This window comes from Pollicipes pollicipes, unplaced genomic scaffold, assembly GCF_011947565.3.
Source record: "Pollicipes pollicipes isolate AB1234 unplaced genomic scaffold, Ppol_2.1 Scaffold_6686;HRSCAF=7923_pilon_pilon_pilon, whole genome shotgun sequence".
Classification (NCBI taxonomy): domain Eukaryota; kingdom Metazoa; phylum Arthropoda; class Thecostraca; order Pollicipedomorpha; family Pollicipedidae; genus Pollicipes; species Pollicipes pollicipes.
The window spans coordinates 40,508,455-40,532,226 of record NW_023596921.1 but is presented as its reverse complement, the minus strand read 5'-3'; the positions used below and the strand labels follow the sequence as shown (position 1 = coordinate 40,532,226).

The window sequence follows — 23,772 nt, the reverse complement described above, 5'->3', positions numbered from 1 at the left end:
AGGGTAAACGTGTAAATCAGCAAACTAGACAAAAATTACGCAAAAGTGCAATGCAATAAAATATATCCTCAGTGAATACGACACTGGGAGGCTCTTCTCCAGACAGATAAACGGGAAAGAATTTGTGGGAGAACGTGGGTTAGTACAAAAGGTTTTAGGACGTCAGACGTGAGGTGGAAGCTGACCTGGTACAGCGATGACATGATTACATTACATCGCCGGACCACCCTTGATGTGTGGGACTCCCATGTCAGGTGCTGGTCGAGGGGAACTCCAAGGGTCTTAGCAATTTTGCATTGAGATGTTTGGAGCTTCAGTGTGATGTGAAAGTCTTTTGCCTTTTTAGGGTTGACCTCGTACCTAAAATAGTGAATTGCGTTTAGGCTGGGCTCCCTTTTAATCCCGTTTAGGGAGGAATCCAACCGTTAGGCTGCTTTTTGTACGTGGAGAACGGACTCCTCGATCCGCACCCTGAGATCGGATGAGCCGACAACAGTGGGTAAGGAATGATCGAATAGCTGTGCGTCGTCAGCGTAGGATAGAGTGCAGTCGCGGGTAAGGAAGGACGGATCGCCGACATAAACAAGGATGAGGATTACTCCAACGATAGATCCCTGGGCTGCTCCGTGGATCGGGGGGGGGGGGAGGGGAAGGAGCGCAGGAGTCGCTGCTCACCCTCCGTCTGCGATCACGCTCAGCTCAGAAACCACGCGGTCTGCACCCGGTACCACTCAAGCTTGTCGAGGGTGACACCGTGCAGTAGGCTGAAGGAGGGTGAGCTGACAGAGGGTGAGAGGAGGGTTCCCCGCATTGCAGTAGGCTGTAAATGCGTGTTTATTGACACGATTGGTGAAAAAGCAATTTCAGCAGAAAACATCTGCCTTAGCGTAGTTCGGGAAAGGTTGTGTATCGTTTTCTTGCGCGTTGCGCGGAGGAATGCTTTACGATTGCATGTTGTTGACCGAAATGCAGATGTCTTGTCGATTAAATTTTGGTGCGCCATTAACATGGCGGTAAACTGAATGCAAAACTCACATACACTGCGCAAATTGCATTTTTAGGAACATGCAAATTTCCTAACAAATTATACCAACTCATAAAGGCATACACAGATTTGACCTTTTAGTGAGCAAGAGAGGGCTGCAGGATGATGTTTGCGGTGCGCGCCTACGCTCTCAAACGCCAAGAGACGGACGCGCAGTCTTCATGAGTGATCCGTACAAGTTCGCTGTGGCTTCTTGCGGTTTGGTGATTGTCTCACAATATGATATAATAACCAGACATGTGCCGAGGGTCCCAAAAACATTTCAGGATCCGACCCCAGCAGCCCATAAACATGGAATCCAGTGGGATTCTGGATGCACCTTTGGGATCCAGGCACATTTCTATATCCATGGTTGAAAGACGAGGGTTTGAAAGGGAGGACTGAGTCGAAGACGCAGGTTTCCTTGACGCCGCCTGCAGGTTTCTTCGATGTCGCCTGCAGGTTTCTTCGATGTCGCCTGCAGGTTTCTTCGATGTCGCCTGCAGGTTTCTTCGATGTCGCCTGCAGGTTTATTCGATGTCGCCTGCAGGTTTCTTCGATGTCGCCTGCAGGTTTCTTCGATGTCGCCTGCAGGTTTCTTCGATGTCGCCTGCAGGTTTCTTCGATGTCGCCTGCAGGTTTCTTTGGCGCCAGTTCGATGCAGCACATGCTCGTGCCAACTGATGCTTGATGCTCGGGATCTGCGACTAAGGTTCCAAAAACTTAGCAGAAATGAACTTTATTAAAAACGCCTATGTTGTATGACTTCTTCTCAGTAGCAGACATGCCTGGTAGAGGGCAATCGTACGATACCGAAGTAAACACATTGAACACCCTGATTACCTCGCACGTTCAAACACAGGGATAGAGCAAAAGGCATGGATGCACATGCATTCAGGACTTGGGCCAGACTGGTGAGCTGTGTTAGCACCATCGGGTAGCTGCACAGCTGGCTGGCATGGCCGTATGAAACACGCGGAAACAGCAGCTGTTCCGAACAGCTTCAGGCTGTTTTTTGACACTCGCACAGCACTGCACTCAGTTGACGCAAAAATCTCTGTCGGTTACGCTGACATTCAGTAACACTAACTTCCATCCAGGATTTGACTGATTAGACCTTAACATTGCGCGTCGCGAGCATACGCAGTTGCTTTCAAATGGCTCCAAAGATTACATGGTTCCCAGGCGGTGGTGGTGACACCGCGCGTTGGGAGCCAGGTGACTAGATCCCCATCGCCGCACTTCACGCACGAATACAAAACGTGAGCACCAGCAGTTACGGGTAGGCGTCCATATAAAGTAGAAAAAATGAATGACACGTGCAGACAAGAGTACGGGAACTCGGCCACAGACTATTCGGACAAGATGGTTGCTAGAGTTAGACTCGGCACTCCCAAATGCGTTGACAGGGTCTAGGTTCATAAAACAAAACTACGAAACTACACATTCTTAAATCATGGCGCGGGAGGATGCTCGCGATAATCGACCAAGACGTTTCAGCCAGAAGAAAGCAGTGCATCGACCTGCCATTTTTATCGACGCCTCGGTAAAAGCGACATATTTTCGAATGGCAAGTTTGTTCCATGTGATTTAGAAGAGCGTAAGTGCTTTGCTTTTTTCATAACACGATGCGTACTCTCCTGCCAAGAAGCTCTACACAAGAAAGCCAACTCGACAATTACAGTCCACTCTTAGTCTTAGTCGTAAAACAAACATCTCCAGTCGCTCCTCAATGACCTGACCACCAACATTCCCCAATCGCATCGGGGCAAGATGCGCGCATAGCTGAGGAGCGTTCGCGTCGCGCGTCCGCAGTGTCGCCGGACGGACAGGCACCGTGAGTTTGATCCAAAGACTGCCGACTCGGCAGCACAACTCATGTCTATGTGGGACGCCTCACTGCTGGGGCGAATAGCTCGAGCCCCAGCGGGCCCTCTCTTTAACGGGCCGCGTCGCTCCCAAGGGGGCGGCCTCTCTCCCTACCGAGCCGCCCTTGCGGCCGCTTTTCTCTCCAGCGGGCCTCCTCGCGCATCAGTGGGACGACTCGTGGCGCGTGGTTAGCGGGGAGGGGGTGTGACGCTCAGCGCGCGGCGATGACTCCATGTCGGGCGCGCCGAAGGGCCGCTGCTGGCCGCTGGAGGCTACGCTCCTCAGTGGCATGGACGAGGAGCTGCGCGTACCGCCGCTGTGGCTGCTGGAGCTGTCGACACGGCGGACACTCAGAGGCGCACCGCGGTGGGGGGACATGTGCGGCCTAATATGGTTTTCCACGCGGGATGAAACCAGCCACGGGCAGATTCGATGCATGATGATTAATATTCGGGGGAGCACGTGACCTATGTGATGCTCTTTTAACACGCTCCTTTGTGACTGACGCTATTGTTGCCGCTCTCTCCCTATCTCTCTTTCCCTCTCCCCCTCACTCACTCCCTGCGCTCCCTCTCTCTCTTTCTTTCTCTCTCTCCCTGCCTCCCCTCTCTCTCCCTCAGGACTTACCCGCGGGGCATGTACCCGGTGTTGGTGACCAGCTGTTCGCGCTCTATTTCGTCGGCCTGATTCTTCACGTGGCAACCGAAGCAGCAAAGCGCCGCCACGATCGGGATCAGCAGGCTGAACACGATGCCCGTCTGGATGCCGACGTACATCGTCTTGTACTGCGACTCGCCTGCGCGGCACGCCAGCGGTCATCAGGCCACTCCGGGCTCGTGCAGAAACACGCGCTCATGGGTGTGATCCGCACAGCCGAGCGAGCAGCTCAATATTCCACTGCACGGTGAATAAGCAGGTGAAGCAAGTTCGAACAGGCGTGGACGCGTGGCAAGCGGTACTCACTGATACAGCTGACCTCGCCGTCCTCGGGCCAGCTCCAGTCGCCCGAGGCGTAGCACCAGCGTCGCGCCTCGCCCACCAGAATGTAGCCCGGGTCACACTCGAACTTCACCATGGTGCCGGGCGTGAAGGCGAACGTGTTCTTGCGGCCGTTCTGCGGCGTCGGTAGCGCGCCGCACGAGGTGACTGCAAGAGGCCCGGGCCGGTCGGGTCAGTCGCAAGTGTGGCCGGCGTAACTGACAGTGGAGACTTGTGGTGTAGACCACGACATCCGTCCAAAGGCATTAACTGTTAGGTGGAGGTGGATTTGTGTGATAGCGCATGTGGAAACGTGCATCGACGTACTCGAGGTTTCTGTCGTCGACCGGTCACGTTCACCGTTGAGCGCTTCAAAACGATCGTACTTGAATACCATCTGGAACGTTATTTCTAATAGGTTTTCACTCGATGCAACACAGGTGAGATTCGGCCACTCACTGGTCTGCAGGCCGATTGACTTGGTGTTGACGAAGTCGTCCTGATAGAACTTGGAGAAGACGGCCACGTCGCGCCTCTCGGACATGATGAAGTCGTAGGCGCACTGGTAGGAGCCGCCGCACACCCGCTTCACCTCATCGGCCGTCAGTGTGCTGAAGCGGAATGACGTCAGGGTCAGTGCTCGGTACAGTCCGGGGATGGGGTCAGTATTCAGTACAGTCGGAGGACGGCGTCAGTACTCGGTACAGTCCGAGGACGGGGTCAGTGCTCAGCGCAGTCCGAGGATGGGCTGGGACACGGAACACCAATATCGGTGCTGTTCCGAAGGTCTGACACGATGCCGGCGTCTTGGATGAAACATCTGGTCGGCACAACGTCGTTTAAATATCGCGGACTATCCGGACATTGATGTGCTTTACGGTCAGCGTTTGCTAAGCATCACGTGCCCGAGACGAGGGACCTGGTTGAACTTGTGGGTGTTAGATTTTAACGGCGCTATGCTGACTGAAGAGAACAGAGGCGGAGTGCGGTACGAATACTCCTATCATCGGGCTGTTAAATCTCAGACAGATAAGCTCATGACAAGATGCTCAATCAAATGGACAAGAGCAGGCAAGGACTGGGCTGCATAGAGCACGAAACCGTTTGACACCTGAAGCGAACGGCACGAGCTTACGTTGCCGAGTTTTGGGTGGTACGGAAGACTGCTCACCTGTTGTCGGGTATGTCCGGAATCTTGTCAAACACGGGCAGGAATCCGGGGTCGTAGTAGTTGCTGGATGACCTGCCGTTCTCATGGAAAAACAGCGAGCCGCCTTTGTACGGGTCTTCCTTATCATCCAGCAACCCTGCAAACCAGGAGGCGTATTAGCGTCCTCGGCGCTCATGGCCAGAGCTGGGGTATTTGTTATGACTGTTGCCAGGGATGTAATCGCTCGCAAAATTTCGCTTGGGTGACAGTGCTTGAAAAGCGTGTCTTAACATGCCACGCCAGGAAGCCAGTGACCTTTGTAAGTTGGGGCGGGATCTATCCACCCGGTGCCCTGTCTGTCTGTTCTGAGACATTTGCTCATCACACAGCCACACAATAAGAAGTTTACTCACACTTGAGACCGAAGTCTTGATACAGGCGCTCCATGTTGTTGACATCGAAGGATATCGTGGAGCCGTCCGGCATCACAAAGTCGTCCGATGGATCGTTGGACCAGTTTCCAAACAGACCTTTCGTTTGGTTCTGAAAATGTCATCGTATTACGACATGACATACCACTCAGCCTACGGTCTAAAGTCAGATATTCGCCACTGGCGGTCCGTGCCAGGCCTTCTCTGCGCAAGTCCAAATTGCCAAAGCATCACACGCCCTGGCAGTTGGTCAAGCGTAATAGACTTGACGTCGTCAGCTGCCAACACGTTGACAACGTTAGCGCGTCAGCCGCAATAAGTGACACATCCGATCACAACGATGGCATGGCAGCTTCCTTTGCCTTCAGTATAGCAGGGTGACCCGAGAAGTTGGGCAATATGGACTTTTTAGGTTATGTGTCATCCACTCAAGTGGCCAAGCTGATTAGCGTCGTCACACCTCGTCCAAAATCGTGGCCCGGAAGCAATCGGCAGCACTCGAATAGAATCTAGCTGTTGTCACATTTTCCCGTGGCAGCCAAGCCCAGACTTCCAAATCTAGCGACCAGCGCAGTAGCTACGTGGCCGCTGGGCCGCCGAAGAGCCGTGACCTACCATGAAGGAGAGCGGCAGGTAGAGCCGGGCAGCCATCTGGCCCTGGTTCTCCAGCACCTCCACGCCGGCGCCCGACTGGAACAGCACGATCACCTGCGACTGGTTGTGGATGTAGGTCGGCACGTACACCAGCATGCCTGTCGAGAGGAAGGTCGGTTATGCTCGCGCGGTCCGCAGCGGAATGAACGGGAGTGATTCTGTGGAGGAGAAACCAGAGGATGCAGGCCACATATCGTAGGTGCTGCCTGTCTCGATTTCATTCACCTACGTCCTTCTTATTACCACAAGTAAAATTATAGTTTAAACGGATACTTATTCGCCTACGACATGGTGCTTAACGACCCGTGCTTGGGGTGGTCCGTGCCATCCAAAACTGATTAACAACAGCCGGCCTTATCACAACCAGATCCGGCTGTAGCACCGGCGTACATAATGCCCGTTTTAGGCACCTTTGAATGTCTCACATGACTTTGTCTCTGCTGCCACGTTTCCGCAATGCAGCTAGTGCACGCAACGCAGATGACTAACTTGACGTAGGACATGACCTGGACGTGTGCATCGTTTCGTTCGCAACTCACCTCTGAAAATTTGCATCTTTTCCGGGTACCGATCGAAGTAGAGGTACTTGTTGTTGACGAGCACGTTCAGCTTGTACCTCCACTGTGCTTCAGTCGGACGCAAACGAATTTCCACCGTCGTAGAGAAGTTGTCCCGAGCTGTCACGCGGAGAACAAGGTGTTTTAGTGCGGTCTCAGCCGGTAGAAGACAAGCCAGATAAGCTTCAAAGGACTCCTCCCCCATTGCTCTCCGTTGTCACCAAGGAACGCTCAGTGAACACTTGCTGGGCCCTATCATCTAAAGTGACTCTTTGCTCGCCTCGACAATAGCTGACCTCAACATGACCCCAGACAACCTCAGCAAACCATGCTCAGCAGACCTTGACCTTAGCCGACAATGACACCAATCGAATTTAACCGCTGCTGACATTGACCCGTGGCGCTAATCTTGACCCCTGACCTGCGATAGCCGTCAGCTGGGTGGCCAGCACGGCGCCGCGTTCATTATCGGGCACCTCCTCGAACCGCCCCTGCACGTCCAGCTGGTTGCGGTTGGTGTTAACGCGCGTCAGCACGTATTCGCCCTTGCCGTTGAACGTGTACTGGGTGTCGTCGAAGGTGTATATGTGCGGGTCCCCGAACACCGTGGCTGTGGGAAGACGAAGGAAGCACTGTACTGGGTGGGGCGCGGAAGTAACCCTGGACGGTAGACATCTACGTAAAATGATACAGATCACGGTTATTTCACAGTGTGACATTTTGCATCATTTAAGCGGCGATAACAAAATTGCACACTTAAACTACCACGACACTCAACAGATTTCATTGCTGTATCAAAGATGTAACAAGTCGCCGTAACAATCTCCACGCCCTCGCCGGTCGGGCCGTGAACCTATAGTTTGCTTTCCTACCGGCAGACGGCGGCTGGTAGCCGACGCAATCCTGCGATGCTCGCCGTTCGAAGCGGTACGTGATGCAGCCTTGGCTCTGTTCGCCCTGCCAGCGGCAGCACGAGTAGAAGGGCGCCACGTCGTGGTACCAGTGCGACAGCGACGGCATCTGACGAGAGAGGGCGCGGTGAAAACCCGCTGCAGGTGGGCGGGCGGGGCACGGAGGAAAGCGAATGCCACGGAAGTGAACCACGCCAGCAACGACAAGGATAACGTGCTGATCTTGCCTTAAAACACGTCAATGACGCTCTTTTGGAAACGGCGGCAGAGTGTAATGCATAACGTGCTGCACTGTTATGGATGGCAGTGGTATGAAATCTACTTTCTACCGCAAGTAACTTAGCCCCGAACCCAAGGTTCCAAGCGGAGACTCTCACCTTATTGGCTTCGTAGAAGGGCCTCATGCCAAGGTTGTGGGCGCGGTGCGGGTTGCCGCCCCACATGCTATCCGAGGTCATCATCAGGTAGCCGTCGATGTCGTAGCAACATTGCTGGCCGGCACCGTCGGCACTGGAGCGGATGTTGAGCGTCACGCGCTACGGCATCCTTAGGCAGGGCTTTGTTTTGTCAGCGTGCACTTAAATAGAAAAGCAGGTCGATCTTGCTTCTTCATGGAAAGATCAACAAGAATTGTCAACGAATGTGTGGGAAATTACGTGTTCCCGTAATCACTTTACACCTAGCCTTCAGACTTCGTTTCTCTTGACTTTCGTCATCGCATGACGCTCGTCTGTGATAGCCGCGCATTCTAATTTTTGTCCACTAAATCAATACTCAAGATTAAGACCCAGCCCTCCCAGCTTTCCCTCCAAGCTCCCCCCCCCCCCCTCTAGCAACAGCTGCACCCACTTGACCATGCCGGCGCGGACGCAGTGGATGGCGCCCTTGTGCTCGTTGCAGGCCGTGTTGCCGTCCCGGTCGCAGGAGAAGTCCGGCACGTACAGGCCCTTGTTGGCCACGGCCTGCTCGATACGGCACGGGCAGCGGATCACCTGCGGGCAGTCAGCCGACCTATCAGCGGGCACGGCACCAGGTGGCGCTGGGAGCGGCGCCACTCTGGGCGGCGCCGGCGCACGGGACCCGCCGGGACGGGTGGTGGCGGCTGCGATCACAGGCCCTTTATTTTGCTCGTGAAAATGGCTGGAACTCCACTCAACGCTCTCGTGGACGTCAATGAGGCCAACGTGGTACAGCGTTGAAAATCCCGAGTCGATTTTATTGCATTTTTCACTACTGATTCCTATGATTCCTTGCAGGTTTCAAAGCGTGGAAATGTTGCAGAGTATAGTTAAATATCGGACAATATGACTGGAGACCCTCGCCTACATTTTTAAAATGCTCTGAGATAAGTATTTGGATTTGCGGTGCTCCTTAATCAGCCCTGATATTCGCTTGTGACCGAAAGCGCAACGCTTTAGTTGATGACCACCGATGAGCCATCAGACAGCCACGAGCAAACACGCCAAGCGGTTCCCCTTTAGTTTCATAAAGAAAAGCGCACTGTGCTCTCTTACCTCGCCGGCGAAGTGCTTCAGGTTGCGGTCGTTCTCGATCCAGCGGTTACAGACGCGGGAGGCCCACTCCGTGCCGTACACTCGGCTCCACTGCGGCCCGAAGTACCAGGCCAGCGGGATCGGCCGGCTCCACAGAGTACTACCAAAGACAGCCAGGTGTGGTCAGGTCAGTGCAGGTCAGTGCAGGTCAGGTCAGGTCAGGTCATGGCACAGAACGAGCGACCTGACAAGTCCCGGGGCGGGTCACAGGTCAGGCTGCAGGTCAAGTCACGCTTTATATCATACATTGGGTCAGGTCACGTTAGGTCGTATCAGGTCACTGCTCTCGTTGGGTCATGAGGCTGATGACCACGGTGACCAAGACTACAAACCAGCCATGCTTTACGTTGCATATTGCCTACGGCGAGCAAACTTTAACACACGCCAGGGTGACCGCCTAGATACCCTTCGCTCGGGTGGGAGGGGGGGGGGGGGCAAATTGACACCACTGAGATCTCAAGAAATAAGACAGCTAGAGGCGCCAAATTTACAGAGTGTGTTGATATGTACTCGTGTTCTGTGAACTGTGAACTGTGAACTATATATACTCGTGAACTGTAACCTCGCTTAAGTCAAAATTTGAGGCGAAGGTGTTGACCTTCAGGTTAAATAGGGTCAGACAAGGTCAAATTCCAGGTTGGTCTCAAAAGCGCCCCCAGAACCTAGATAACTGTTTCTAAGGAAAAGGTCACATGCTCATTTAGCGTCAGTGACCTTCTTTAGGCCTTTGAAGGTCTAAAGAAGGTCACTGTAGCCCAGGTGACCAAAATTGTATAAGACTGCTTTGATTTTTGCAATAGAATAAGCGACAAAGATAACGTTAGGCAGTATGTTTGTTAAAATAAATAAAAAATAGTCACCTGGGTCATTCTAGGTCAATGACCTACTCTGACCTCTAAGAAGTCCATGGAAAATGCATAATGCGGTTCCTTCAATCAATAAATTTGAAATGAACGCCAGAAACCATCCCATGTAGCAAGACCCAGGGCAATAAACCAAGTTGGTTTCGACCTTGGCCTGATCTTCATACCCGACCTCAAGTCAACTTAATTTGCTCATTCAATGTTTGTGTTGCCTAAGAAAGCGTCACATAGATGTATGGCCTCGTGTAACACTCCGTTGTTGCATCAGATTGAACGATTCCATAGAAATTGACTTCGCTGAAATCATGGCCTGGCTTTGACCTGCCATAGGTCAGCAACCCTACAAGGTACATGTCAGCTTTTGATACCAGACGATCCACTATTCAATTGTCTACAGCCATGTAAAATTTGGTGCTGCTATGCCGCGCCGTTTGGAAATCATTCTGGAAAAACCTTTGGGGGGTGAATCTCACCCCCACCCGAGCGCGCGTTAAGCGGTGTATATGTGCAGTGTCAATGAGCAGTGCGAAATGCATTCATGTACGAATTGTCCAGACGATATGGTCTCACGCATACTGCTTTGGCCAGTACGGTGTCAGTCTCCAAGGTACCGTAAGTGCTTCACAGTATCCACTATATTATGTAAAACGAGGAAATCCAAGTGAAGAGTATTGTGGCCTGTTTTGTATTTGCTGGCACGGCATCATGCTATCTTACTTTGGCTGCACTTGGATGGACATGGTATGAACATCACATTAGGGGCATTAATAGTTGAGCCTAAGAATAACTGCACCAGAGTTTGCGACAGGTATGTTCAGTGAGAAGGCCTTTTGCGTCGCTGCATTGAAGATTCCGCCTCAACAGGTACAGCGCAAGCTGCCACAAGCCGGGCAGCATAACGTTCGACTCACGGAGAGCTCTTGAGGCCTGATAGGTAGGTGCCTGGGCTGGTCAGATTAATCTGCAGCAGGCCCACTTCGATGTCTAGGTAGTCCCAATTGTCATTGCCCATGTAATCGGAGGTAGCGATGTCCTTCACGCCCCTGTTGTTGGTCTCCTGCGGGAGTAGGGTACAGGCGGTCCGCAACGAGTTGTGATTGCTCTTCAAAAGCAAACAATTCTGAACGAGAATTCAGTGTCCGAGCGGTTGTTGCGAAAGCTCGCCTGGTCCTACCAAGGGCAGATGATGGGTCAGCACTAGTGTGACGTTCTCCGCTGGCACCACTGCTGGCTGGCTAGTCCCACGTAGATGGCCATCGGCGTTGGTGGAATGTTTAGTTCTCTGTAACCACGCCGCTTCGGAACGGCCCTGTCAGGCTGGTGAGCTCACCAATATCGTGTCAATAAAGACCAGCTCGGGCGTGTTAGTCGTCTCGCGGTAGCCATAGAGGCTGACGGTGACGTGCGCGCTCTGGTCCATGGTCAGGTTGTGCCAGAGCCACTGAAGGCGCAGCGCTCCCGGCTCCGCCAGCTGGTAGTCGTCGTTGGCGAACATGACGCCCTCAGGCGCCGTCAGAGGCGTCTCTGTCGCAGGAAGGATTGTGACGTCACCGACAGAACGCGACGCCACGGTCGTAGAACTGAGCCTCGTCACAACCACATGGGGTCATCGTCGTGGTGTCAGCAGTCCACAACCACGAATCGCTGCTGTCAACCTCACCACTGGTGACGTCACAGCTCGTTATCATCACGTCACCAGTCACATCTATGACGTCACCGGCCACAACCACGACGTCACTAGTCCCGCAGCATGCGCAGCCTCTCAAACCTGCGTCGTCAGGCGCGCGCACTGACCGACGTAGTACTGCCCCTTCCAGTAGTAGGGTCCGCCGTCGAGTGAGACGGCGATGTCCACGTAGCCGGTGGCGAAGAGGCGCGGCTGCACGCAGAAGGCCGTGTTGGTGTCGCGCACCACACCCTCCACCTCGCGGTCGTAGAAGCGGCACTTGACCAGGGTGTTGGGCCCGAAGCAGGGGCCCGAGATGTTGACCAGGCTGCCGCCCAGCATGTTGCCCTGCTCCGGGGCGAACACCAGCGGTAGGTTGGAGCCGTCTGTGGAGGCGGGAAGGGGTGAGAGGTCACAGGACGGGACAAGTCGACGTGGTATAGGTGCTAGCTCAGGCGCCTGTCCTTGGGCCGCGTTGGAGGGGTCGCTGAGAGACGATCAGATGTTGTTTTCGAGCGGAAGTGAATGCATTCATTAGAGAAAAAGCTGTACGGCAGAGCCCGTCAACTCATGGATTGAATGTGCCTACATATGGAGGTAAAACTCATGTACAAGAAGCTAAGAAGATTACGACATCGTAATATCCAGGACGATGCCATATACTTCGTGAAAGCGCGTTGCCCACGCGGTTCTACGGATCAAAGACTTCACGCGCCACGCCGGCACAGCAGCGAGGTCTCACAGAGCTCGTGACGGCAGTTGCCGGCCATGATCTTCTCGTCGATGCGGAAGACGTGGCGGCCCGGGAAGCCGTTGGCCATGCCGGTTGAGATGAGGTCTCGGATGTACATGGTCTGAGAGTAGGGCTTGTACGGGTACGCGCTGGTGCCGTTGCCAGCGTTGAAGCCCACCTGACAGCGGGGAGACGCCAGTCAGCTGGATTCTAACGAAAACTGCCGCGACTAAGCTCATCAAACCTGAGCAGCATGGTGCACGCGTATTTACAGCTCTGGATACGTGTCCACAGCGATGTGCTGGGCTAGAGCGCACTTCAAAAGGTTTCAATGATGATATCTGCGGGAGCGTCGCGATTCCTGAGTTAAATGAACGACACATGCGAACTGCGACGGACCGGTTCACAAACGACAGGGGCAGTTTCTAAAGCAGAAATGTGGGGAGGAAGGGGGGGGGGGGGCAACGCTGGTGACTGGAGCACTATGTCACCGTGGCGACTGACGCGCACCATGGCACCCCGCGCGGGACAGCCGGAACTCACGTAGGCCGGAATGCCGCCCTGTCCCTCGTTGATGTCACCGCCCGCTTCCGTGTGCGTCGTCCAGCCCATGTGCAGGTAGTTGAAGATCGCGTACGACCGCACCTCGTCTGTCACCACCAACAGCTGGAGCGTGTTCGTCTGCCCATGGCGGGAGACAGCGACAATGCGTCAGTATTCCGAACAGGGTGTGGCTGTATGAGTAACGCACCAGGGAGCATTCGATAATTACGGAGGTCCCACCGAGGCATGATACGTAGTCTGCATAGTTTTCTCTTCGGGAATAGAAATGCACACCATCTCGCGTCACGCCAAGTAGCAAATCACACTCACAGTCAACCACGAAACCCACCAACAGCGTCATCGGTCAACCAGGACACCTACCAACAGCGTCATCGGTCAACCAGGATCCCTACAAACGTCGCCGGCCAACCAGGACACTCGCCAACAACGCCCCCGATCAGCCCGGACACCCAACAACAGGGACACCCTCCAACAACCTCATTGGTCAATTCGGACATTCACCAATAACGTCACCGGTCAACAAGGACACCCAACAACAGTGTCATTGGTCAATCCGGACACCCACCAGCAACGCCATTGGTCAACTAGGACACCCACCAACAACGCCACCGGTCAACCAGGACATCCGGCGCCATCGGTCCAGCCCGCCGGTCGTTGCTCACCACGCGCCTGGCGCGGGAGTTTGCGTTGCCGCCGTTAAACGAGATGTTCTTCCAGGTGGTGATGATGATGTGCTTGGGGGTGAACGCCTCGGCTCCCACGATGCCCTCTCGGATGTCCCACTTGGCGCGCTCGCGCAGCTCCACGCCGAACTGGTCGTACCGCTCGTACAGGTCGCGCTCGATCCTGCGGCGAGTAGCGGCAGGGAGAGTGAGCGGAGGTGGAGGGCGCGGGTCGCCCGCGCACGAGCCGGGGCGGCGCCACCCTGGGGTCACGCTGGTAGTGCCGGCGACGGTGGCGGCGGCTCGGCAGCAGAACACCGGGTGGACAGAGAGGGCGCCGTGTGAGGGTAGACAGGGTGTGGAGGAGGTGGAAGAGGATTTAATCTTCCGATGAACATGAATTTAATGTTCTGATTTAAGGAATGTTCTTAGAAATCTTGATTTGATAATGATATTCTGCATGCAGTTAGAGCCCTTCTTCCCATGCGAGCCGTTTCAGTCAAAAAGAGCGGAGCCCAAGCGGAAAGGCATCTGAAGGATGATGTCGAATTCATTCTGTCTTATTCAAAACACCGGCTCTTACCACATAACACTGTGACGGCGTGCTCCACTACACTACACCGCTTCACGTCACGTGCGCGGGACCTCGTGCTGCAACGTGCTCGGCCGATTGGGACGCTCATTCCTCCTGAGGCCGGCTTTCGACAATAACTGGATGTTGTAAAAGTTCAGTGCAGCAAGGCGCTCGTGCAAACATGTCTTGCTTGCGATAGGGCTAAGGTGCGAATGAAGGGTGTAACAACAGCAAACAGCTTTTTGACCCCACGTGTAACATACCTGCACATGCCGCTGAAACGGTCACCCCTTCATAAAAACACACGCTGCTATGACCGACGCCACCAGCCGAAGCCACTGAAGATTAATCCCTATCTACATTACCTTCCGGCACATATTCGACGTTCTGGGACAACAGCAGGACGACACGGTGATGCGCGCGGAGCAGGAGGTCACCTGTAGTAGACGCCGGGGCGTCGCGTGTCGGTCTCCTCTCCGCCCATCTCGCCCATCACACACTTGCTGTAGAAGGGCCCGATGAAGGAGGGGTCGTTCTTTACCGGCCAGTCCGGCTGCGGGAACGTCAGCGGGTACGTCTGCGGCTCCGAGGTCGGCACCGAGAAGCCCAGGAAGCCGTGCAGAGATACCTAGTGGCCGCGTCGACAAGCGTTAGTTTCACCAGCGTCCGGTGGGTTACAGGCCAATGAGCGAGGAAGATGTAAGAACATGCATGTGGATAGAGATGTATACTATTAGTGCATACGGTCTGTCTATATTCAAGGTTCTATACTTTTTACTCGAGTATGATGTTGCGGGTGAACAACATACGCGTAAAGCATTACGACAATTTTTAATGGTGTCGGCCCGTTAACACGCGCTCTGGTGGCAGAGGGTCAAATTGGCCACGCCCCGAAAGTTTTTCAAGAATAATTTTCAAACGGCGCGGCGTAGCCGCGCAAAAATTTGCATAGCTGTAGAAAATTGAATAGCGGATCGTTTGATCTTAAAAATTTAGATGTACCTTGTAAGGTTGCTGACCTATGGCAGGTCAAAGTCAGGCCATGGTTTCAGCTAGGGCAATTTCTAGGGAATCGTTCAATCTGATGCAATAACAGAGTGTTTGACGAAGCCATACATCTCTGAGATGCTTTCTTAGGCACCACAAATATTGGATGAGCACATCATGTTGACCTAAGGTCAGGTATGAAGGTCAGACCAAGGCCAAAACCAAGCTGGTTTATAACCCTAAGGCTTGCTGCATGGGATAGTTTCTGGTGCTCATTTTGAATTTATTGACAGTAGGAACCGCATTACACATCTTCCATTGACTTCTTAGAGGTAAGAACAGGTCATTGTTCTACGATGACCGCGGTCGACACTTGGTTTTAGGAACATACTTCCTAGCGTAATCTTTGTCGCTTATTGGAATGCAAAACTCAGAGCGGTCTTACATAATTTTGGTTACCATGACCTTGAAAAAGTCAAAAAAGGTCACCGACCTCAAATGGGCTCGTGACATTTTGCTTAGAAACAGCTGCCTAGGTTCTGGCGGCACTTTGGAGACCAACCTGGACTTTGACCTTGTTTGACCTTATTTGACCTAAAAGTCATAATCTAGGAACCTCAAAGTTTGACCCAAGTGAGTTCACGTACAGATCAACACACCCTGTAAATTTGGTGTCTCTAGCTTTCTTAGTTCTTGAGATCTCAAGGGGTCAAGTTGACCCCCACCCGAGCCTTCGCTCGGGTGCTCGAAGGGTATCTAGCCGGCCCCCCTGGTACGTGTTAATATATATATATATATATATATATATATATATATATATATATATATATATATATATATATATATACATATATATATATATTACTTATATATTACTTATATATTACTTATATATACTTCTTATATATTACTATCATATTATATTACTATATATTATATTATCATATTACTTATATATACTTATATAATTAATCATAATTATATATATATAATCATAATCATAATTATATATAATCTTATATAATTAATCATAATCATAATATGATAAATCATATTACTTATATATACTTATATATTACTTATATATATATATATTACTTATATATTACTTATATATACTTCTGCACTTGACATATATATATATATACATATATATATATATATATATATATATATATATATATATATATATATATACATCTAAATATATGTTTGTGTGTGTGTGTGCGCATATAGCTGTAGGAGGATTTTTCAGAACTCACATTCAGTTTGATTTCTTTCCACAGCATGATGCGGTGATTGGTTGGAATTCACTCTTAATGTTCGAACACGAACTTATTCTTCTGCACTTGACATGACACCTATGAGAAAAGCGTAAGAGTATTGCGGCATGACCGATACTTTTACGTTCGGAACGCGCCACGTTTCAACAGCACGGGTCGGGGGTGCATCACGACAGGGACATAACATGACACCTGACTGCGGTCGTACCCAGGTGTAGTTGAAGAGAAAGCCGTAGTAGGGAAACCGGAAGTTGAGCTTCTTGTCGATTTGCGGCGTCAGGTCGTTGATGTCCCTCTGGTAGTCGTTCGGATACTTGAAGGGGTACATCATGTCGGACCGGATCTCGCGCAGCCGGTCCTCCGTGATGGTGTAATGCTCCTCATCGTCCCACAAGTCGTAGGCGTTCAGGCCGCCGGATGGACCACCTGTGGCGATGCGGTGAAGGCTGATCTGGGACAGGCGGAGGAGGCCAGAGACGACGAGAGCAGTGCATCAGATTGCTCCAAGCAGCCGCTTAGCTATGCCGACGTAACAGGTGAATCGACGGCAGCGTCAAGACGGCACCAAGTCCAGGGTGTCAAATATCGCATCACTAACTGTGCATCCTGAGCCCAGCCTCTTCCATACGTCTGTAGCAGTTACATGAATCATTATACTCTACCTTATTCCTTTCAAGAGCACGGGGTTCCACGCATCACAACAGAAAGGGGGTAATTCAAGAGTAACGACTGTGTGATGAGTTCTTATCTGAATCGCAAGTTTTTGTTGTTGTTGCAACACGCAGGCTCTTGTCCGTTTCTAGCGAACGCAGCAATTTGATACAGTTGCCAATGCCTCAGAACGTGACCATCAATTGGTTTCTGAGTCACGCAGTGATTTTTGGTGACGAATTCAGAATGTGAGCCTCACTGACCACTTGCCAAAACAAAGAACTATCTCAGCACATCCTGATTCAGCGTCTCCGGCAGCACAACTGCACACTCAGCATTCAAGTGGCAGGTGGCAAGCTGAAGGCGTTGAAAGCTTCGCCACTGTAATGGCGGTATAACCATGTAACGCGTAGACGCGTGGGGCCGTAAATAGACAGACAAACATGGCGTAGCAGGCCGGGCAAAGCGCACTGCGACGGCCGAGTAGAGGAGCACTATCGCCGCTGCCGGTCGGCCATGTTGACGGGCGGGGATGACGTCACCAGTCCGGCAGGAATTAGTGGACCCGATAGCTCTGGCGTGCCGAGGCGATAGCGGCGCACTAAGCCGACGTGCAGACGCGATAGCGGCGCACTATCGCCCACTCCATCTCGCCTCGGTGCCTTGGGGCAGGCGCCTTGGCCCTCAGCGCCTTGGTGCATGACGCCGCTCTGGGGCACGGGTTCGCCGTTCTTGAGCACAGGTTCGCCGCTCTGAGGCACGGGTTCGCCGTTCTGTGGTGCGAGTTCGCCGCTCTGGGGCGCGGGTTCGCAGCCCTAGGCACGTCCTCCGCTCTGAGGCGCGGGTTCGCAGCTCTGGGCACATTCTCCGCTCTGGGGCGCGGGTTCGCCTCGTCCGGCCGGCCTGAGTTCAGCGTTAGCCGCGCTGAGTTTGGCAACTGAGTCGCCCGGGGGACCGGTGCGGCTCGGCAGCGGGTATGCCAGTCAGACGTCCTGTCCGGCCGATCGTCGCTAGGCCCAGTGAACATTCATCTCGGCTGCGGCCCTTTCAACGCGCGAGTACGCGGAAATTGAGGCAGGTGCAAAAGCTTCAGTAGGAGAATATTGATTTCTTTCCCAGTCGCGCCGTAGTTTTGGTGAGCGGTTCAACGTGCCCATCTCAGTGGCCGATGACGGGGATAAAGTTATGTTGATGAAACCAGACGCAGCGCCAGCGTTAGAACTGTTTTGCTTTAAGTATGCAGTGATTGTTGACCACGTTAAATCTGAAGCTAAACAATCGTGGAGTTGGAATTTAACACAGCTCAGTCAAAAGCATCTGGAAGCGTTTGAAGTGATGCGTCAACACGAGTTAACCTCACATGTATAATATACCTCCTGTCAGGAGCCGTTCCGCATCACGCTTGGGATCAGCACTCGTGGGCTGCAATGGTGCGCTCCCAAACCAGACGCACGGGTGCAACTAAAACCAGGACGTGAGCTAAAAAGCATATGCAGGGAAATTATGAGTCCTGGTGCCGGCTGAGTGCATCAGCCTGTTTGTGTCAGCACGGGTCAAAATCCCACGCCGATCACAGAAAGACCTCAATTAGTGAAGGTCGACTGCGATCACCACACTAGCCCATGCTCTGCGTGGTGCTCCTTGTGCAGGCGCGTGCGCACACGCCGCACGCAGATGTCGACATCCCGTTAGTGAACGTTCAACATTGCACAGGATGGCTGTCACAGTCGGCGGGCTGTGTGCGGATGTCGGACACGCACGGTCCGTGTATGGGCCATCGGGGCGGATGGGCCCCTCAGCTCCGCCGGGTGCACACGGCGCAGCTGATGGGCCCTGCGTAGGCTGCTGAGCCCGGACTCATCAGTGGACCGTAGGCTGCTGAGCCCGGACTCAGCAGTGGACCGCTGGGCGCACAGCAGCAGACTTCGCCTCCTCAAGCGGAGGACTGGGATGTGCAGTGGAACAGGGCCGTCAGCCGCGGGGGCTTAGTTCAGCGCACAGCCTGTTCACGCGGACCGGGCTCCAGACGCGAGGCGATCTTCTTCAATGGGGCGCGCAGTAGATCTTTTATTGTCATCTCAGCACGCGGACGCCACTAATTTTGTAGAAATGTGTGCAGCAAAGGACAGAACGTGCCGTTTTTCATGTTCAGACAAGATGTTTGCAAAATGATGAGCTAAAGCAGAGAACAGCGGCAAGTTCAATTAAACGTCTGTTATCTCTCACCTGATTACGGAAACATGACTCTGTTTTTAAATGCCGACACGGATCGTCACCACCGGCTATAGCACCCTCGTTCCCAAGAATGTGTCGCCACGCAATGTATGCTGGTGAGGGCTTAGGCACAGGGAACAAAATCATCTGTGGTAAGCCGATGGCCGATATTTGAATTTAAAAGATCATTGCCGCAGGTCGTAGTTCTAAAAGTCATCTAAATATGCGAAATAGCGCCGGCGCATTTGACTGTCACGTGCGCTCAAATATTTGGTGACTAAGTGGTGACAAAAAGGTGACTGGTGAAGGTGACTAATAGCCCCAACAGGCCTATGACGAAGCCTAAGTCGCGTCTACATGTTTTAAATCATCTTATTAAACTCAGCGTCTCGATGCTGACAGGGCCGGCTTGTGACGGGCTTTTTTCCTCGACCCGTGATCTTCCACAGTCTGCCAAAGCTCATAAACGACGGGAGCAAGCTAGCGGCGAAGGTGTTTTTGCGTCGCTGCGAGCCTAAGCCGTTTATGACGCATCCGTCTTTGTGCCGAGTACGGCGATAAGCACGGCGATAGGCGGGCGGAAGCCCGGGCCGTATCGGGTCGTTGGGCGACATGTTCGCGAGTGAGCTCCGATAATGGCCCTGACTCATGGCCCTTGTGCGAAGGGCTGCGTGGCACAACAGCGGTGGCGACAGAGGGACAGAGATGAGCTGTGAGTCACTGCTCTGATGCGATTTCGTGCGGTGTGGGCCGACATTCTTCACCGCCTGCGATTCGTCCTCGCCACCAGTGAACAGTGCACATTAATTTTCGGCCCGTTCGGGATATCGGAGTTGGCACGGGATAGGTGTTGCGGGCTTCGCGCTCATTGCCGCCCCACGTTTTCCGCTACGTGAAAATTTGGGCCGGAATCCGAAGTCACTCCCAAATTGATATTCTCTTCATTGTTATTCGACTTTTGTCGTCCTCATTGGGCTGCTTGCTCGGCCTTTGAAAAGTTCACTTTCTTGGGGGCTCGATGCACTCGTAAAGTTTGTCATTTCAATAATTTCTTACGCTGCATAACTATCTAAAACAATATCGCGGTCCCATTGGTAGGTACGATCGGACCTAGGCCTGTTGATTTTTGGTGTCCAGTATTGCTATAAAGTGCAAGATGCTCTCCTACCTTTCCCCAAGGCCGCACGATATTTCGTTTCTACATAAAGCCTTTCACTGGCGGGGTAGGCCCATGTCCCAGTTTCATTGTCCCTCATAATAACAAGCCTCATGCAGGTTGGAAAACGGACTATAAAATGGGCAAATCAAGTGGATATTTCAGAGAACGAACCGTCTCGCGGCACGGTAAAGCGGTGTAAAGCGTTCCTCGGCGTGAGGCACGCCCCATCTCCACCTGTCGAGCTCCGCGTCCCGTACCGGCCCGAGCATGCTGCAGCAGTGCGGCGCGGTGCAGGCCGAGCTAGTCTGATCGTCAACTGACGAGAAATACCGCAGTTTCAGCGGCCCGCCCAGACCAATCGCGGTTGGGAAGGGTCTATATCTTTGCGATCACTGGTTGCAAGGTGAATTTTTTAGCACTAACAATCAGCACACTTCTTTAGAGTTTGTTTTGCGCCAGCCTGGAGACACTTACATGCATGCTGTTTGATCAGGCGGCTTAATCCCGCGGCGTTGCAAGCTCACCACTTTCTCACTCCCGCAGTCTACGAGCGTGTACATTGGAAAACTTCCGACCATGATTAAGCTGAAGAAGTTGAGTAGGAAGCAGATCAACGACCTGGCGACCAGGCGCCGCAGCGGCAAGACAAAAACTATAATAAACAGCGGAGAGAACGGAAAATGACCATTGCAAAATGTGGCTCGATAGCTGCATGCATTGCGCGCAATCCTGGGTGAAATACGCACCGGTCGATTTTCAGGGTTTCTTTTTTTAAAGAATTAGTATTAAAAATTGATGTAGGATCAGATCAACCTGAAAATGTGAATATCTGAAGCTCGTTATGGCTTGTAGGCGAACGTACCGCCCACAAATCACAATGCGGTCTCAACACATGCATATAACCATATAAATGCATGTAAACGGTAGTAATAGCTCGCTAAGCAATCGATGTCATCTTTTCCGCTACTAGTCTTAGATATGTGCCACACGCTGCTGCTTTTACCGATACAGATCGGGCCGTAAAAACTGCATAGGTCTATAGCCTTAAAATATTGTGACGAATAGCACTTATAACATAATTTTCCTCATAATTCTACCACAGCCTCTAAAAAGGTAAGCTATCTGTTTACCGTGCCGATCTCTCCATCCATCCACCTATCTTCCCCCGTCTTGTCGATCATAGTTGCCAGGTCCTGACAGACCCCAAAACGCCGAGTATTCGGCAGTTATTGGTAAATTTTTACACGAATTGCAAACGTTAAGCATCAGTGCACCTCCACCTGCCAGGCTCATGAAAGTGAGTACTGCGTTGCATGTTGAGTGCCACCTGTGTGGTTTCCTTAACAGCTGGGCCTGCTCCGCATGTGCTGAGATGTCACCTGAATGATAACGACCACGTCCCCCATCAGCTCACTCTTCGCACGCCGCAAAAGACGTGTTACTGGGATCCAAAGCCTTGCGGAAAAGCAGAGCGCTGTTTAAAGGCACCCTTCGAGGTTGCTGCATTGTACACAATTTCGCTTCGCGGAAATAATCACTTCGTGTTTTGAATGGACGTTTGTATTTTCTTATGATGCGGATTTCGTGAGTTGGCCTCATTGCACGCTTGAGGTAAGTTACCATTGCGTGATGGTGCATTTACTACACGTATCTAGACTATCTAGCTTGCAGTGGCTCTACACGACTCATTTGAGGCTCATAGCCTGCAAGGTACGGCCCTGAGGAAAAAAGCCGCATGGAGCAAATACAACTTCCATCCTAAGTGACAGTTAAGTTTCAAAACGTGACGCGGGCATTACAGCCGATCTGTAAAAGTAATGCTGGTTCAGTAAAGCCTACAATCTGATATTAGTCGGTAAGATTACCGGCTATGCGCTAAAAAGTAACGAGAAACGCGATTCAAGTAATGTAGAACCGTCAACGGGATATTTAAGAAACGTTACACGTTTGGGCTGAGTATTTCAACAGTCTCAACCTACTACCTTTTCACCTCACGAATGTGGAAGTTTGGGCCAGTCTGTACTGCACTTTAATAACGGAGATCCCTCTATTTGTTTCGTTCCCTTCAAATGATGAATGTATGAGGAACAGGAAGGTGCTCATTGAAGCCGATCGTTTTGCCTTACGTATGACCCATCCCCCACGACGCGCTTAGGTATGTGTAGGGACTTCCTCTATACAAATCTCACGCCGTATTAGCGAATGTGCCTACTTTATCGTGATCGGCTTCAATATAATAGTCTTGTCGTCATTTAAGAAAACATGGACAATCTATAGTATAGCCTTCTTAACCGTCTATAGTTCACAAATGCGACTTTGAAAGCCGTCCAAGGATACCTGACGGGCGGAGAGCACAGACATGGACGGTAAGAGGGCAGATGGGGCGGGGACCCCACGGCTGATGGGCGGATGGGTACAAAATATCCTGTAGTTGGAGCCCGCTGCCACTGCACGTTTTGTTATCCACAGCAGCACAACTTCCCCTCAAATCTCCAGTCCGTGAGAGAAAGGATGTTGAGCATTGCCAAATGTCTATGCTTCATTTTACACGCTCTGAAGCATTTTACACGCACTTGTTGCATTACCATCGATCTTGAGCCCTCCCGATGCGTAACTATACCATTCAGCTTTACGAAGCATTTCGCTGACGCTCCCTCCGTAGCCCAGTACCTCACCTGGTTTCAGAACAGGTGCACACCTCTCCCTCGCCCCGGGCCCAGGTCTCACCACGTGCTCGCGGCGCTGCCACCGCGCTACTCACTGTAGTAGGTGTTGGAGGCCGGTCGTCTTCCGCTGTCCGGCGCCTGACGTCGGGTCCGGTTCCTCCCGGTCTGGGTCAGCTCAGCCCGCCCCAGGCCCGCCAGACAGCAGACCAGAAGCGGCAGCAGACTCCACCGTCGCATCGGCGCCATGTTCGCCACGCGCAGCAGCCAGTCGCGCCCGCCGAGCCCGCACTGCCTGCGCGCCGTTCAAACGTGTAATCGGGCTGCCGCGCAAACAGCCCTATCGGGCGCCCGACTGATAGGGCCGCGGGGACGCTGGCTCCTGGCCCGGCTCGCACGGCACGGGGCTGACGCATCTGCAAGCTGGCAATACCGAAATTGGGCTGGCGGTTCCTGGCGCGACGACCTCGGCACCGACCGTAGCTCGTGGAGTGCTAATCCCGAGGGTGATCACTTCCTTGTTCTCTCCCGGTTGAAATTAATGACCCAGTTCCTGTTTTCCCATTCAGTTCGATAACCTGCGGATAGAACTGTTGGAATCGAGTTTTAACAAAACGCTTCCATCC

At 52.5% G+C, this 23,772-nt stretch overlaps 1 protein-coding gene across 1 annotated transcript; it reads right to left on the bottom strand.

Annotated features, from left to right (window-relative positions):
• Positions 1–1,747: 1,747 nt before the first annotated feature.
• Positions 1,748–23,395, bottom strand: LOC119108323 (protein mesh). The gene is made up of 22 exons (XM_037231899.1): positions 23,245–23,395; positions 16,668–16,885; positions 14,627–14,817; positions 13,616–13,799; positions 12,933–13,070; positions 12,399–12,567; positions 11,785–12,042; positions 11,321–11,514; positions 10,902–11,047; positions 9,089–9,227; positions 8,424–8,566; positions 7,952–8,084; positions 7,536–7,683; positions 7,085–7,273; positions 6,646–6,783; positions 6,068–6,204; positions 5,435–5,564; positions 5,043–5,178; positions 4,331–4,482; positions 3,857–4,039; positions 3,521–3,689; positions 1,748–3,224 (listed from the first exon to the last, which is right to left on the bottom strand). Exons 1-22 carry the CDS (start codon positions 23,393–23,395, stop codon positions 3,056–3,058), a joined length of 3,615 nt encoding a protein of 1,204 aa, XP_037087794.1. The 3' UTR covers positions 1,748–3,055.
• Positions 23,396–23,772: the final 377 nt, after the last annotated feature.

Excerpts from the sequence above, each read along its gene's own strand:
- LOC119108323 (XM_037231899.1), bottom strand. The coding sequence starts at position 23,395 with ATGGCGCCGATGCGACGGTGGAGTCTGCTGCCGCTTCTGGTCTGCTGT. Across the intron at positions 16,886-23,244 it reads GGCCTCCAACACCTACTACA|GTGGTCCATCCGGCGGCCTG; the intron begins GTGAGTAGCGCG and ends GCATCGCCACAG. Across the intron at positions 12,043-12,398 it reads CAACTGCCGTCACGAGCTCT|ACGGCTCCAACCTACCGCTG; the intron begins GTGAGACCTCGC and ends CCGCCTCCACAG.